This window comes from Oncorhynchus nerka, linkage group LG9b, assembly GCF_034236695.1.
Source record: "Oncorhynchus nerka isolate Pitt River linkage group LG9b, Oner_Uvic_2.0, whole genome shotgun sequence".
Classification (NCBI taxonomy): domain Eukaryota; kingdom Metazoa; phylum Chordata; class Actinopteri; order Salmoniformes; family Salmonidae; genus Oncorhynchus; species Oncorhynchus nerka.
Window position 1 is genome coordinate 20,517,731 of NC_088424.1, and position 13,236 is coordinate 20,530,966.

The following is a 13,236-nucleotide window of genomic DNA, read 5'->3' on the forward strand; positions in this document are numbered from 1 at the left end:
CGCGTCTCTTTCCTGAGCGGTATGACGGCTGCGTGGTCCCATGGTGTTTATACTTGCGTACTTTTGTTTGTACAGATGAACGTGGTACCTTCAGGCATTTGGAAATTGCTCCCAAGGATGAACCAGACTTGTGGAGGTGATGATGTCATGATGTCAATTAGCCTATCAGAAGCTTCTAAAGCCATGATATAATTTTCTGGAATTTTCCAAGCTGTTTGAAGGCACAGTCAACTTAGTGTATGTAAACTTCTGACCTACTGGAATTGTGATACAGTGAATTATAAGTGAAATAATCTGTCTGTAAACAATTGTTGGAAAAATTACTTGTGTCATGCACAAAGTTGATGTCCTAACCGACTTGCCAAAACTATAGTTTGTTAACAAGAATTTTGTGAAGTAGTTGAAAAACGAGTTTTAATGACTCCAACCTAATTGTCTGTAAACTTTTGACTTCAATTGTATATGTCTTTCAACACACATGCATGCACACTCACGAACACGCACTAACACTATATTGACCTTGTGTGTTTTTGGTGCTTGTGTTTGTCCAGTGGGTGTCAGTCATGCACAGAGGATTTGGTTTTAGTAACACGCTCTGTTGTTTTACTCTGCTTAGGTTCATTTCAGTCCCCATAAATTCTGCCCAACCTGTTCTCTCTGCTAATATAATCGTCATATTCACCACAGTAATCTGTGTCAGTTTGATTATGAATCATATGTTGACCTTCCAGATTAGAATAAATAATGCTCTTAACAAAAAAACTATAGCTGCATAATTCACCCAACATGTTTTCTTAAAATGTGTCACTTTTTCCAAAATGGCTGAATATTTCATTCAGTTCTTCATAGATATTTCATATGGCTCAAAGCCTCATCAGATTCAGCAGTTCAACGCTGCTGTCACGGCCAGCTCCTAGAGAGCTCATATTTTTATTTCATCTGCCAGAAAAAGAGATCTCTGAGAAAAATGGTATGCCATCCACTCTGCGACAGAAGATAAGCTTGATAAAAGTGGATTTGTCAAAAACAATGAAAGGGAACTGAGTTTTAGACTGAAATAGCCATTCTTCAACCTCTTCCTGGCAGCTCCTTATAGCACCAGTGTCTGATAAGGTCCTTTTCCTCTCCTTTTTAGTTCTCCCTCTTATCATTTAGAAAAACACAGGGCAGAGTTGTACAAGAGCCAACAACAGTGAAAAATGAATTCAACATTTATATGGGCCTGACATAAATGTTTTATGTCTGTAAATGTGCCTGGGTGCTTTTGTTGTTTGTTGGTAGGAGTCAGATGGTATCACCGCTATGGGTTACTGTCTGCTGTACACTTTGGATTGGATCTAGCTAAAACGATTTGCTGTACCGTGTCCACTCACAGGCCCATAAATTATGATAAAAACCCTAGGTAAATGCTGTGCTTAAACTTCTATTCATAACAACAGGGATTATCAGATCAGGGCCTGCATTCAAAAAGTGCCTCAGAATAGGAGTGCTGATCTAGGATCAGTTACCGTTCCCTTATCTGTGTGTTCTCCCCTCTGTGGTGTGTGTGTGGTGCTACAGGAGCTGATCCTGGATGCAGAAGACACGTGGATCCGTCTGGAGGGCCTGGCAGAGATCACAGAATACACTGTGAGGTTGCAGGCTGCCAGAGGATTAGAGACCAGCGATATCATCTCTACAGCCTTCACAACAGGTAAACACACATGCATGCAGACACACATTCTCTCTCTCACACACACACACACACACCCACACACACACACACACACACACGGACACACACACACACACACACACACACACACACACACACACACACACACACACACACACACACACACACACACACACACACACACACACACACACACACACACACACACACACCATTCATCCCCACTCCACACTCTATCCAGATTTCAGGGCCATATTCAATAAGCATCTCAGAGTATGATAGCTGATCTAGAATCAGATCCCCCCTGTCCATATAATCTTATTCATTATGATCTAAAAAAACGGACCCTATATCAGCAGTCCTACTATGACACACTTTATGAATACAGGCCCAGTCCTCGTCATTCTCCATTATGTTGAGCTTATGTCATGTGTTCTGTTCTTCTCCGCTCCAGGAAACCGTCTGTTTGCCACCCCTCAGAACTGTGCCCAGCATCTGCTGAACGGGGAGTCTGTGAGCGGTGTCTACACCATTTACATCAACAGAGACGCCAATCAGGGAGTGCAGGTCTACTGTGATATGACCACAGACGAAGGAGGCTGGATCGTAAGTGTCTCATAGCAGGAGATATACCTTGCAGACAAAACCCCAACAGCACCCAATATTATAGTGCATAGGGTGCCATTTGGGACATGTACTTTGTCAATATGTACAGTTGTGGCCAAAAGTTTTGAGAAGGACACAAATATTAATTTTCACCAAGTCTGCTGCCTCAGTTTGTATGATGGCAATTTGCATATACTCCAGAATGTTATGAAGAGTGATCAGATGAATTGCAATTAATTGCAAAGTCCCTCTTTGCCATGCAAATGAACTGAATCACCAAAAAACATTTCCACTGCATTTCAGCCCTGCCACAAAAGACCAGCTGACATCATGTCAGTGATTCCCTCGTTAACACAGGTGTAAGTGTTGACGAGGACAGGGCTGGAGATCACTCTGTCATGCTGATTGAGTTTGAATAACAGACTGGAAGCGTCAAAAGGAGGGTGGTGCTTGGAATCATTGTTCTTCCTCTGTCAATCATGGTTACCTGCAAGGAAACACGTGCACAAAAAGGGCTTCACAGGCAAGGATATTGCTGCCAGTAAGATTACACCTAAATCAACCATTTATCGGATCATCAAGAACTTCAAGAAGAACGGTTGAATTGTTGTGAAGAAGGCTTCAGGGCGCCAAAGTAAGTCCAGCAAGCGCCAGGACCGTCTCCTAAAGTTGATTCAGCTGCGTGATCGGGGCACCACCAGTACAGAGCTTGCTCAGGAATGGCAGCAGGCTGGTGTGAGTGCATTTGCACGCACAGTGAGGCGAAGACTTTTGGAGGATGGCCTGGTGTCAAGATGGGCAGCAAAGAAGCCACTTCTCTCCAGGAAAAACATCAGGGACAGACTGATATTCTGCAAAAGGTACATCGATTGGACTGCTGAGGGCTGGAGTAAAGTCATTTTCTCTGATGAATCCCCTTTCCGATTGTCCGGGGCATCCGGAAAAAAGCTTGTCCGGAGAAGACAAGGTGAGTGCTACCATCAGTCCTGTGTCATGCCAACAGTAAAGCATCCTGAGACCATTCATGCTTTTGCTTAAGAACACAGCCATGAATAAAGAATGGTACCAACACATCCTCCGAGAGCAACTTCTCCCAACCATCACAGAACAGTTTGGTGACGAACAATGCCTTTTCCAGCATGATGGAGCACCTTGCCATAAGGCAAAAGTGATAACTAAGTGGCTTGGGAAACATCGATATTTTGGGTCCATGGCCAGGAAACTCCCCAGACCTTAACCCCATTGAGAACTTGTGGTCAATCCTCAAGAGGCGGGTGGACAAACAAACCCCACAAATTCGGACAAACTCCAAGCATTGATTATGCAAGAATGGGCTGCCATCAGTCAGGATGTGGCCCGGAAGTTAATTGACAGCATGCCAGGGCAGATTGCAGAGGTCTTGAAAAAGAAGGGTCAACACTGCAAATGTTGACTCTTTGCATCAACTTCATGTAATTGTCAATAAAAGTCTTTGCCACTCATGAAATGCTTGTAATTATACTTCAGTATTCCATAGTAACATCTGACAAAAAATATCTAATGACACTGAAGCAGCAGACTTTGTGGAAATTAATATTTGTGTCATTCTCAAAACTTTTGGACACGGCTGTAGGTGGAATCAGAGTGGTGCCACCTGGTCTTCACTCTGTATCTGGTCTGTGTTCCAGGTGTTCCAACGTCGTCAGAATGGCCTTACCGACTTTTCCAGGAAGTGGAGTGACTACAGGGTCGGCTTTGGGAACCTAGAGGATGAATTCTGGCTCGGTAAGTTTTCTCAGCAGCTCATTTCAGCCCCATAACACTTATTAGGAGGTATCTCTTGGGGCTACTTACACTATTTAATATAAGAATAGGGGGTGTTTGTGTTGCAGTCTCTGCTTCTGCTTATCTCTCCCACCTCAGAATTAACAGTTGACTTAATTTACACGTGTTTCTAGTCTGTTGTTCCTAGTCTGTTGTTTCTAGTCTCTCTCTCTCCTCTCTTTCTTTCATTACTTTACTTCACAAATACTAGCTCTGTGATTTATTAATGGATGTATTCAGCTCTCATTTCTCTTTGAGATTACATGGTAATTGTTTTTCATAAATGCTTTGATTTTGATACAAAACAAAAGGGCTCTCTCCTTTGATGCACTCTGGAATATTTCTGCAAAATTCATTATAACATCCATGTTTCTTCATGGGCTAGTTTTCATGCTGTTGTTTTTGTAAATAGATAAAAGATGACGTCAACATCAATATTTCATAGCAGAGATCCCAACCTTGAGAACTAGTTTTTGTAATTTTATTAGAAAAATATAATTAAAGTAGAGTACACTTTCATAACCAAAAAAATGATTGTTAATGAATTTAACCATTAGAACACGTGTCAAACTCATTCCACGGAGGGCCGAGTGTCTGCGGGTTTTCACTCCTCCCTTGTACTGGATTGATGAACTAAGAGGACTAATTAGTAAAGAACTCATCTCACTTGGTTGTCTAGGTCTTAAGGTCTTAACCTGGTTGTCTAGGTCTTAATTGAAAGGAAAAACCAAAAACCTTCAAACACTAGATTATTGCAGAATATCGATGACCCTGCAGAAGATTAGTCCCCAGTCTTTGTCATGCCTCTTTCTATGTTACCAATTGCCACTGCGTTCCTACCCAAGCTGTACTTCAGTATATCATCTACTAATGACACACAGATCCAATGTGCTGGGAAAACAGTATGAATCCTGACTCATTCCTGATTGGTAAAAGCTAAAAGCACTTCTCACCCAGTAGATATTCCTTATGACCTGTTTCATTTCTGCTGACTCAGTGCTGTGCTCACTCCTGTTGGGGACGGTAGGCGTCAGCTCTGGCTGAGCCAGGCTGCATTCCAGATGGCTCCCTATTCCCTATATAGTGCACTACTTTTGACCAAAGTGTTGCAGTGTACAGTATAGGAAATAGGGTGCCATTTAGGATGGGTGCCACTCCAGTCTACACTGCCAGGCCCATCCCATATCCCCTGTCTGTCATTAACTACACAGTAGGAGGTCACCTCTGGCTCTGGCAAGCACACCCAATGCTCCTCCTTGCCCAGTCTCGTACTAATAGATAACTGTCTGTCCACACTGCAAAAACACCTCCTGCCATGACAGGAGCACTGTAGCCATGTACTGTACCATTCCTGTGACTGACACTGATATGGTAAAGCTATGACCTCCAGAGAATAGTGGTGCTCTCAGAGGACATCATAGTGGGCTTCAGATGATGTAAGCACACAGCACCTGATCTTTTTTTTTTATCCGACATCGTGCCGCAGAGACTGTGTGTTAGACCTGACATTTGGTTGAACTATCCTGCTATGGACAGAATAGCTCTTTCTACAGGGAACCACTTCACATTAAGGTTGCCTCACAGTGAAGAAACAGGAATTAACGGATGCTACTATCAGTAGTTGAAAAGAGAACATTTTCATTTCAGCTGCGGTGCTATCCATTAGTCTGACTGACTAACCCGACCCTGGCCAAATATATTGTCAATTTGAGGACGCGTTATAAAGAAACTGACGCAGTTGTGCAATATGCGATCATTTTCGCTCTTTTTAATTTGCCTCTTAATTTCTGTGGAAGTGTAGGAGTAAGCTGGGTAATAAAATGATAAGAGATATACATTTATGAAATATAATGAGAACAGAATACAGCCTCCAAATGCATTTTTAATCCTGCTGGCTATTTCTAATCAGGCTGACGCAAAAGCTTTGCTATCAGGTTAATAGCAGATGATCCTGCATTATGCACTGGGCAAATTGGACTTCACTCAATGTTTAACAAATCTTATTACACCAATTGCTTTTCCCCTGTCACCAGGGATTTCTTTTGTTTGTAATGCCGATTGTATCTTTTGCTGACATGTCGGAGCCCGAGCCCAGTTTCTCCCTCGTTCAGTCCAATGCTTATCATCAGAGGCTTCGAGTTTTTCGTGGGGTAAAAAAAAACTGCTATCTGCTATCATGAGGCATGTACAACATCATATGATTTCTAGCTTGAGGTTAAACTTGAAACATCCCTGCCAAGAGGGGAGATTTGTTATCTTGGGAAAGCAAGGTCTAATCTCCCTGGTCCTTATCACAGCCTGGCTGGGCTCTGGGCTGGCAGCAGCAGTGGCAGCAAGGCCAAATGGACCAAAGACTGTTGACTAGAAGATATGGACAAATTTCACTTCACTGTCCACCTCCTCTTATCTCTATGTCATTTCCTGTGTGCATCTGTTCTTACCGTGTCAAGGTGCAGGTAAAGGTTTATGTCAGACTTGAGTGAGTTAATTAAGCAATAAGGCCCGAGGAGGTGTGGTATACGGCCAATATACCACGGCTAAGGGCTGTTCTTAAGCACGACGCAACGTGGAGTGCCTGGACACAGTGCTTAGCTGTGGTATATTGGCCATATATCAGAAACCCCTGAGGTGACTTATTGCTATTATAAACTGGTTACCAACGTAATTAGAGCAGTAAAAATAAATGTTTTGTCATACCCGTGGTATACGGGTATATACCACGGCTGTCAGCATATCAGCATTCAGGGCTCGAACCACCCAGTTTATAATTTGAACGGCCATTGGTTATCTCTTTTTCTTCTTCAGGTTTGGACAACATACAGAAGCTTGCAGCTCAAGGTCGCTACGAGCTCCGGATCGACATGAAGGATGGCCAGGAGTCTGTCTATGCCAACTATGACAAATTCGCCATCGGTGATGCCAGGAATTTATACAAACTCAGGATAGGAGAGTATAATGGCACAGCTGGTGAGCATTTATTTACTCTATGTGGCACTGATTTAAGATCAACCAACTGATCGGCAGGTAGCCTAGTGGTTAGAGCGTTGGGCCAGTAACTGAAAGGTTGCTGGATCGAATCCCCGAGCTGACAAGGTATAAATCTGTCATTCTCCCCCTGAGCAAGGCAGTTAACCCACTGTTCCCTGGGCACTGAAGACGTGGATGTTGATTAAGGCAGCCCCCCGCACCTCTCTAATTCAGAGGGTTTGGGTTCAAATGCAGAAGACACATTTCATTTGAATGCATTCAGTACAACTGACTAGGTATCCCTATTAAATGTACAGTATATTACTTTGAACAGTGAAGAGATGCTTAATACTGAACCCGATAGCCTAGCAGTTAAAGGTTGTTAGCTCAAATCCCGAACCGACAAGATGAAGAATCTGTCATTCTGCTGTTGATTGAGGCAGTTAACCAGTCCCCGTCCCCGCCACAACAGCAGCTCCCTTGGCGCCCATCTCCAATTTAGAGGGGTTGGGTTAAAAGAGGAAGTCAAGTATTGGTTGGCCCTTGTGTGCAATTGACGATCAAAATACATTTCTTTAGAAAACCATAAAAGCCATTCTCTTCCATCTCTCTTATGGTGTCTTGAAGGTACTTCTTTAAACCCATCCACCCACCGCTTGGCTCCAGCCCTGCAGTATTATTCAGTTCAGACTGTCAGTGTGCCCATGTCTTGTGCTGCTTCCTTCTATTTCATTTATTTCCATTCCCTGTCACAGGGGATGCACTGATCTATCACCAAGGCCGTCCCTTCTCCACCAAGGACAGAGACAATGACATTGCTGTGACAAACTGTGCTCTGTCCTACAAAGGAGCCTGGTGGTACAAAAACTGCCATCGGGCCAACCTGAATGGAAAATATGGCGAGTCGAGACACAGTCAGGTGCGTGTCCCTGTCCTCCATACTGAAACTGAGGGGTGACGACTGACATTAAACACCACGGTTCCTGTCATTTCAATTAGATACATAAAGAAAGTGAAGGCAGTAAGGCCAGCTCCTTTGTATTTTACTTTAAAGCTCCTGCTGCTTTTACACCAGTGTGATTTTGTTAAAAAAAAGTACAAATCTTGAAAAGAGCTTTTGGTGAGGCTACTACAAAAGGCTTGCAACATCACACAAATTCAGCCGTTTCCCAATCTCCTCAACCTTATGATGACATGAAATGAAACCAGAAAGACATAACAAGAGGAACTAGCGACATTGTACTGTAGGTAAGATAAGACTGCCTGCATACTTTAATCCACTAATTGAATGCTGAGCTACAATGACCACAGTGAGTTCAAACCACAAAATATACGGAAAATGTGTTCCAATGTCCAAAATGTTGCTGAACATTTCAATACTATAGGAAATACCATTGTAAGGAAAAAGGTTGGTCTGATAATAAGGAGAAAGCCTTCATTTGTTACGTTCAAATTAGAAGAGAACTGTCCATTTGAGAACCATATCTAAACCTATCTCACTTGGCACATAAGCAATATGTAATCGAAAGTTACATAACTAATACAGTATGTCAGTGTAGGTTTCTAACCAATGTCCTCTCTTGATCTTACAGGGTATCAACTGGCATAACTGGAAGGGTCATGAGTTCTCTATCCCATTCGTAGAGATGAAGATGAGGCCATTTAACTACCGCAGCATCAGTGGCAAGCGAAGGAGGTCCACTCCTCCAGAATAAACCCCTTACCCCTGTATACTCTTACCCCCAATCCAGCTAGCTGTTCCCACTTTTACATAAGGCTGAAAGACAATAGGATGAGCTATGTCATTTATTAAAACAATTGAATGACAATGGTTGTGTTCGCTAGCCCGGAAAACCAGACTGAATTCAGTTCTGTTTCGTGTTTGTTTCACTCCACTAGTGAAACGAGTGAAACATAGTATGAGTCAATCTGAATTTTGAGGCTACTGTATCTATTTGCTAATATAGGAAGAGATGTAAACCACTGGGTTTTTGTGTTTAGCCAGTTGCCCTGTCCTGGTGAGCTCAGAGTAGAGTTCATGAACTTCTCTCTATCTATAAAATACGAGTACATGAGAGCTAAGATTATTTCTCCCGTTTAAAATAGTAATTTTAACCAAATTCTATATGCCCATAAACATGTAAGATATCTCTATTTTTATAACTGATATGGTAAAAGTCCATTTATTACATGATATGATTTGATGCCTTGTTATTGAGATTTGTATTGAAATAGCAACCCTCCATGAGTTTTATAGACAAAGGCCTGCATGGAGCAATTCATTGGTCATAGACAAAACATTGCCACTCATAATGAGCTAATCAGTATTAGCCATCACCAAGTGACATACTGTACCAGCCTGTAATAGTGGATTCAACATCAGTTATTTATATATTTATGTCCATGTGGCCAATTTACTTTTGAATGTAAAATAAAATCCAAAATCCACACCCTGATTGGAATGGAAGAAACGTTGAGCACCAAACAATGATTGTGCACAACTTGAAATGTACAAGCTTATCTCCAGTGCCCATTTATTAAGAAAACAACAGTGAGCAAGTTATTTGCACTGAGGTTATACATAGAATGACCACTGTCATTCAATACTGGTCTGTATACTGCCCTGCATAACTCAAATATATAACATTATTGACCAATATTCACATACAATATTCTCCTTGAGGAAATTCCAACTCCACAAACAAATATAAAGTGGTATAAAGATACTGTATGTGAATTAGCACTCTCAAATGTTTCCTCATTGTGTTACTTGCAGTGATGGTGCTAATAATTGTTCAGACATGAAACCAAAGATTTGCTGAAGAGAAACTGTCAACAGAGCTCCCTTTCTTTGTAACCTCACTTCAGCAGATTTTCTTTTGGGGGGGGGGGGTTTCTTGGTTTTAATCTCAGAAACGGTGGTTACATTCTGAGCACTTGTTCTTTGTCAAAATGAATTGAAACTGGTGAGCTCATTTCTACACAGTTATTATGTTATGGTGTTCAATAGGCGTCCTATATACAGTACATTCTTCCTGTCTCACCCGTATTTACCGTCTAACTGTGCTACGCCACCAGAGCAAGTAACATTCGGCCTGCTATAGCGAACCCCTTTGTCCTCAATGTACATTGGATGGATGAATACACTGTTCTACTCATCCAATCGTTTTCATCAAACCATTTCATTTACCATTGTTCTCCGTTTTGTGTGTTTTTTATTGACCAATTAACTTTATTTTCTCTCACCCAATCTCTACAAACTCTACCAACCACACAGTGTGTTTGTAACATAATGACTGTGTATGTTTTTGGTAATTCACTGTCCTTTAGACTTGATGACTTAAAACTTTGGTGATTGTCCATCCTGTAGACTGCTGGTACTAATATATTGGTATAGGAATCAGGAGCTTTATGAAATGCTGATACTACTTCCCCTATTGTTCTAATCATAGTTGTTAAGACAGACTTGTTTTGAGAAGGGAGGAGGCTATTGCATGCTAACAGTATGAGCAATACCTCCATGGTTATAAGAAATGTGTAATGAGAATATTCTTGTATTTAAGTGTTGAATTTCTCCTCAGAATTCCACTTGTCAAGTAACTGTTTCAGAGCTGTTAATGCAATGCATCCAAACTCCCTGAGCAAGACATTGTTTAGTTTTTACTAGAATAGGTTGTGTACTTATTTATTAACTACATAGACTAACTACTGTATGTCTCAGTGCATTTTGTGCAAGGAATGAGAGTGATGAAGCTCTGTAGATAACAGATGGAATGTACTTTATGTAACAAAAGAGGTGTCTCTTTTGGCAAATCCTGGTGTGCCCAAATTCTAACCCGAATGCTTATTGACTCCTCCCCAAAAAATGTCACGCTGTTTTTCAGAATTTATAATAGTCAATCAATCAGAATTGTACAGCGTTATTGTCCACAAAACATTTGGTTAGGTGAGGTGTTCTGACAAGATTATCCAGAAGGCCTATTCCAAACTTTGGGACATGTATACTGTAGTTCTTATTTATGTTATGATTCCTTTCTGCAAGTCATAGCCTTTTCCTTCACACCCCTGTTATGCTTGTCAGTATGTCAACCCCCAGAACCTCTGCCAAGAATTCAAGTCTGAGCTAGTAAAGTTATGTTTCAATTGGAGTGACTAAAGAGAGAATATCTACAAAATTCTGCTTGAATTTTGCATGAAAGGTAATAGAGCGTTAGGACACTGTTATCCATTAGCTTGTGATGTAATAGGACATCTAGCTATTGAGGGAACCTCAAATACAAATGCATGTTATCAATGATGGCTGCGAAAATGCTGAGTGCTAAAAAAATAATTACAAACAGATCGGGAAATACTGAGGAGGGTAATAAAAGCGAGGTAAACTCTTCACAGAAGTAAATGTATTGTCAGTAAGAAAGATAATAGATTCTCAATATGCTGAATATAAAGTTATTTTCCGTGCCTTTGCACTTCAGGACTACTGTAGACAACACATTGCACCTGTGTGACAGGAATAGTATACGCGATGCTGTTACTAACTCCATAAGCTGTGAAAACCGAGTCGTGTAGATCAAGTATACCTCTCCCAGGCGTCGTCAGACCTCCACCAGACATCGCTGAAGCAGAATGATATGTGAAATAATGTGATTACCACGTCTGGCCCCTTAAACCTGCCACTATTGTTCCTACTATTGCTTCCATGCCGTCACTTGAAGGAGGGTGAATGTATAGTTCTGATTATAGAATGGAATAACTCGAATGGGAATAACACAGACCACTGTGATTCTATTTCTATGGTTCTGATGCGTCATATAGCCATGAGTAGAAATGTATTTTGACATAATAGGACTGCAGTTCACCACATAATCCACCTCGCAGAATATACTCTAATGCTTTAATCACGGTTCATCACAGTCCATATGTAAATTAACTAAGGGACAATTGCATGGCTGTACAAAAATCGTGCAGATTGTGGGTGAATTATCCCATCACTTTAAGATGATTACATTGGCCTAGAATAATGAATGCTTCGACATGGATATGTCACACGCCACTCATATTAGATAAGTAAATGATCCAACATGAAATAGCCTACATCATTTTTTAAAATCAGAATGACACATTGAACCTATTGATATGCTGTAGGACTAATATTGCTGTTCCCCTCTTAGTATGCATTCCAAGTGAATGTTGTTGCTGTTGCTCTACCCAGGAGCTGTGGTAGGAGGATCAGATCAATAGGTGAATTTGGGTTGCATCCCATATGGCATCCTATTCCCTATTTTGTGCACTACTTTTGTCCAGAACCCTATGGCCATGATCAAAAGTAGCTCATTTGGGCAGAGCCCTATGGTCCTGGTCAAATGTAGTTGACTAAACAGGAGATAGGGTGCCATTTGGGACACAACCTGTTTTCGAATGCCATAACCAGAGGCCAAGTTAACATGTGGTCTGCTCTTCTATTTGAACAGATACTATAAAGTATCTCTCTGTTTTATCTAGTGCACAACATGCAGATCTTTCTATTTACATCAGAGAAGGTTTGAAGATTTTTCTGCGTGAGGAGGGGAGTGTAATCAAAAGACTGCATTTATCCAACAAGGTTGAGAACAGACTTCTACAGACTTCTATTAATCATTTGCATAGCAGATGCATAGCAGATGGAAAAGATAATCTAGTGTTTCAGAATTGTCGATCTTCCCCCCCATTACTTTACCAATCACAGGTTCACAATGCACTGGAGCAACAACTCACACTGGAACCCAACTCAAACCCACAATCTGTCCCTTTGTTGTGTGATTTAATCAGGCATAGTTCATGAGTGGAATCATTTCCCGTCCTTTATTTATTTCATTGTATTTATGACTACTAGACACAGCTATGTAATTCATTTGTCAGTTGATGCAACATTATTGTTTAGCTGAGAAATAGCCACAAGGATTGTTGAAATGTGTACTTTACCTGTTTGGATTAAGATCCCAGTTCTATAATATATCTGTATTATTTGCCATGAAGAATGTGAAGGAAGGTTGGGACTGTGGAAAAGCTCTTTTGATGAGTATCTGGATTGTGTTGGATAATCCTGGGTATTACTGATGAGATTAGTTCTAGTTTAACTTAAAACATGTACTGTATAGTTCCTTTTTTAATACATTTTCTACATATTAATAAAATATTCCAATTGTCAA

At 41.1% G+C, this 13,236-nt stretch overlaps 1 protein-coding gene across 1 annotated transcript in view; it reads left to right on the plus strand.

Annotated features, from left to right (window-relative positions):
• LOC115114412 (tenascin-R-like) overlaps positions 1-13,236 on the plus strand; it is a 122,095-nt gene extending 108,859 nt beyond the window's left edge. Inside the window, 6 exon segments of the mRNA XM_029642620.2 lie at positions 1,561-1,693; positions 2,130-2,281; positions 3,949-4,045; positions 6,890-7,051; positions 7,807-7,970; positions 8,644-13,236. Coding sequence (XP_029498480.2) covers positions 1,561-1,693; positions 2,130-2,281; positions 3,949-4,045; positions 6,890-7,051; positions 7,807-7,970; positions 8,644-8,766 — 831 coding nt within the window. The 3' untranslated portion in view covers positions 8,767-13,236.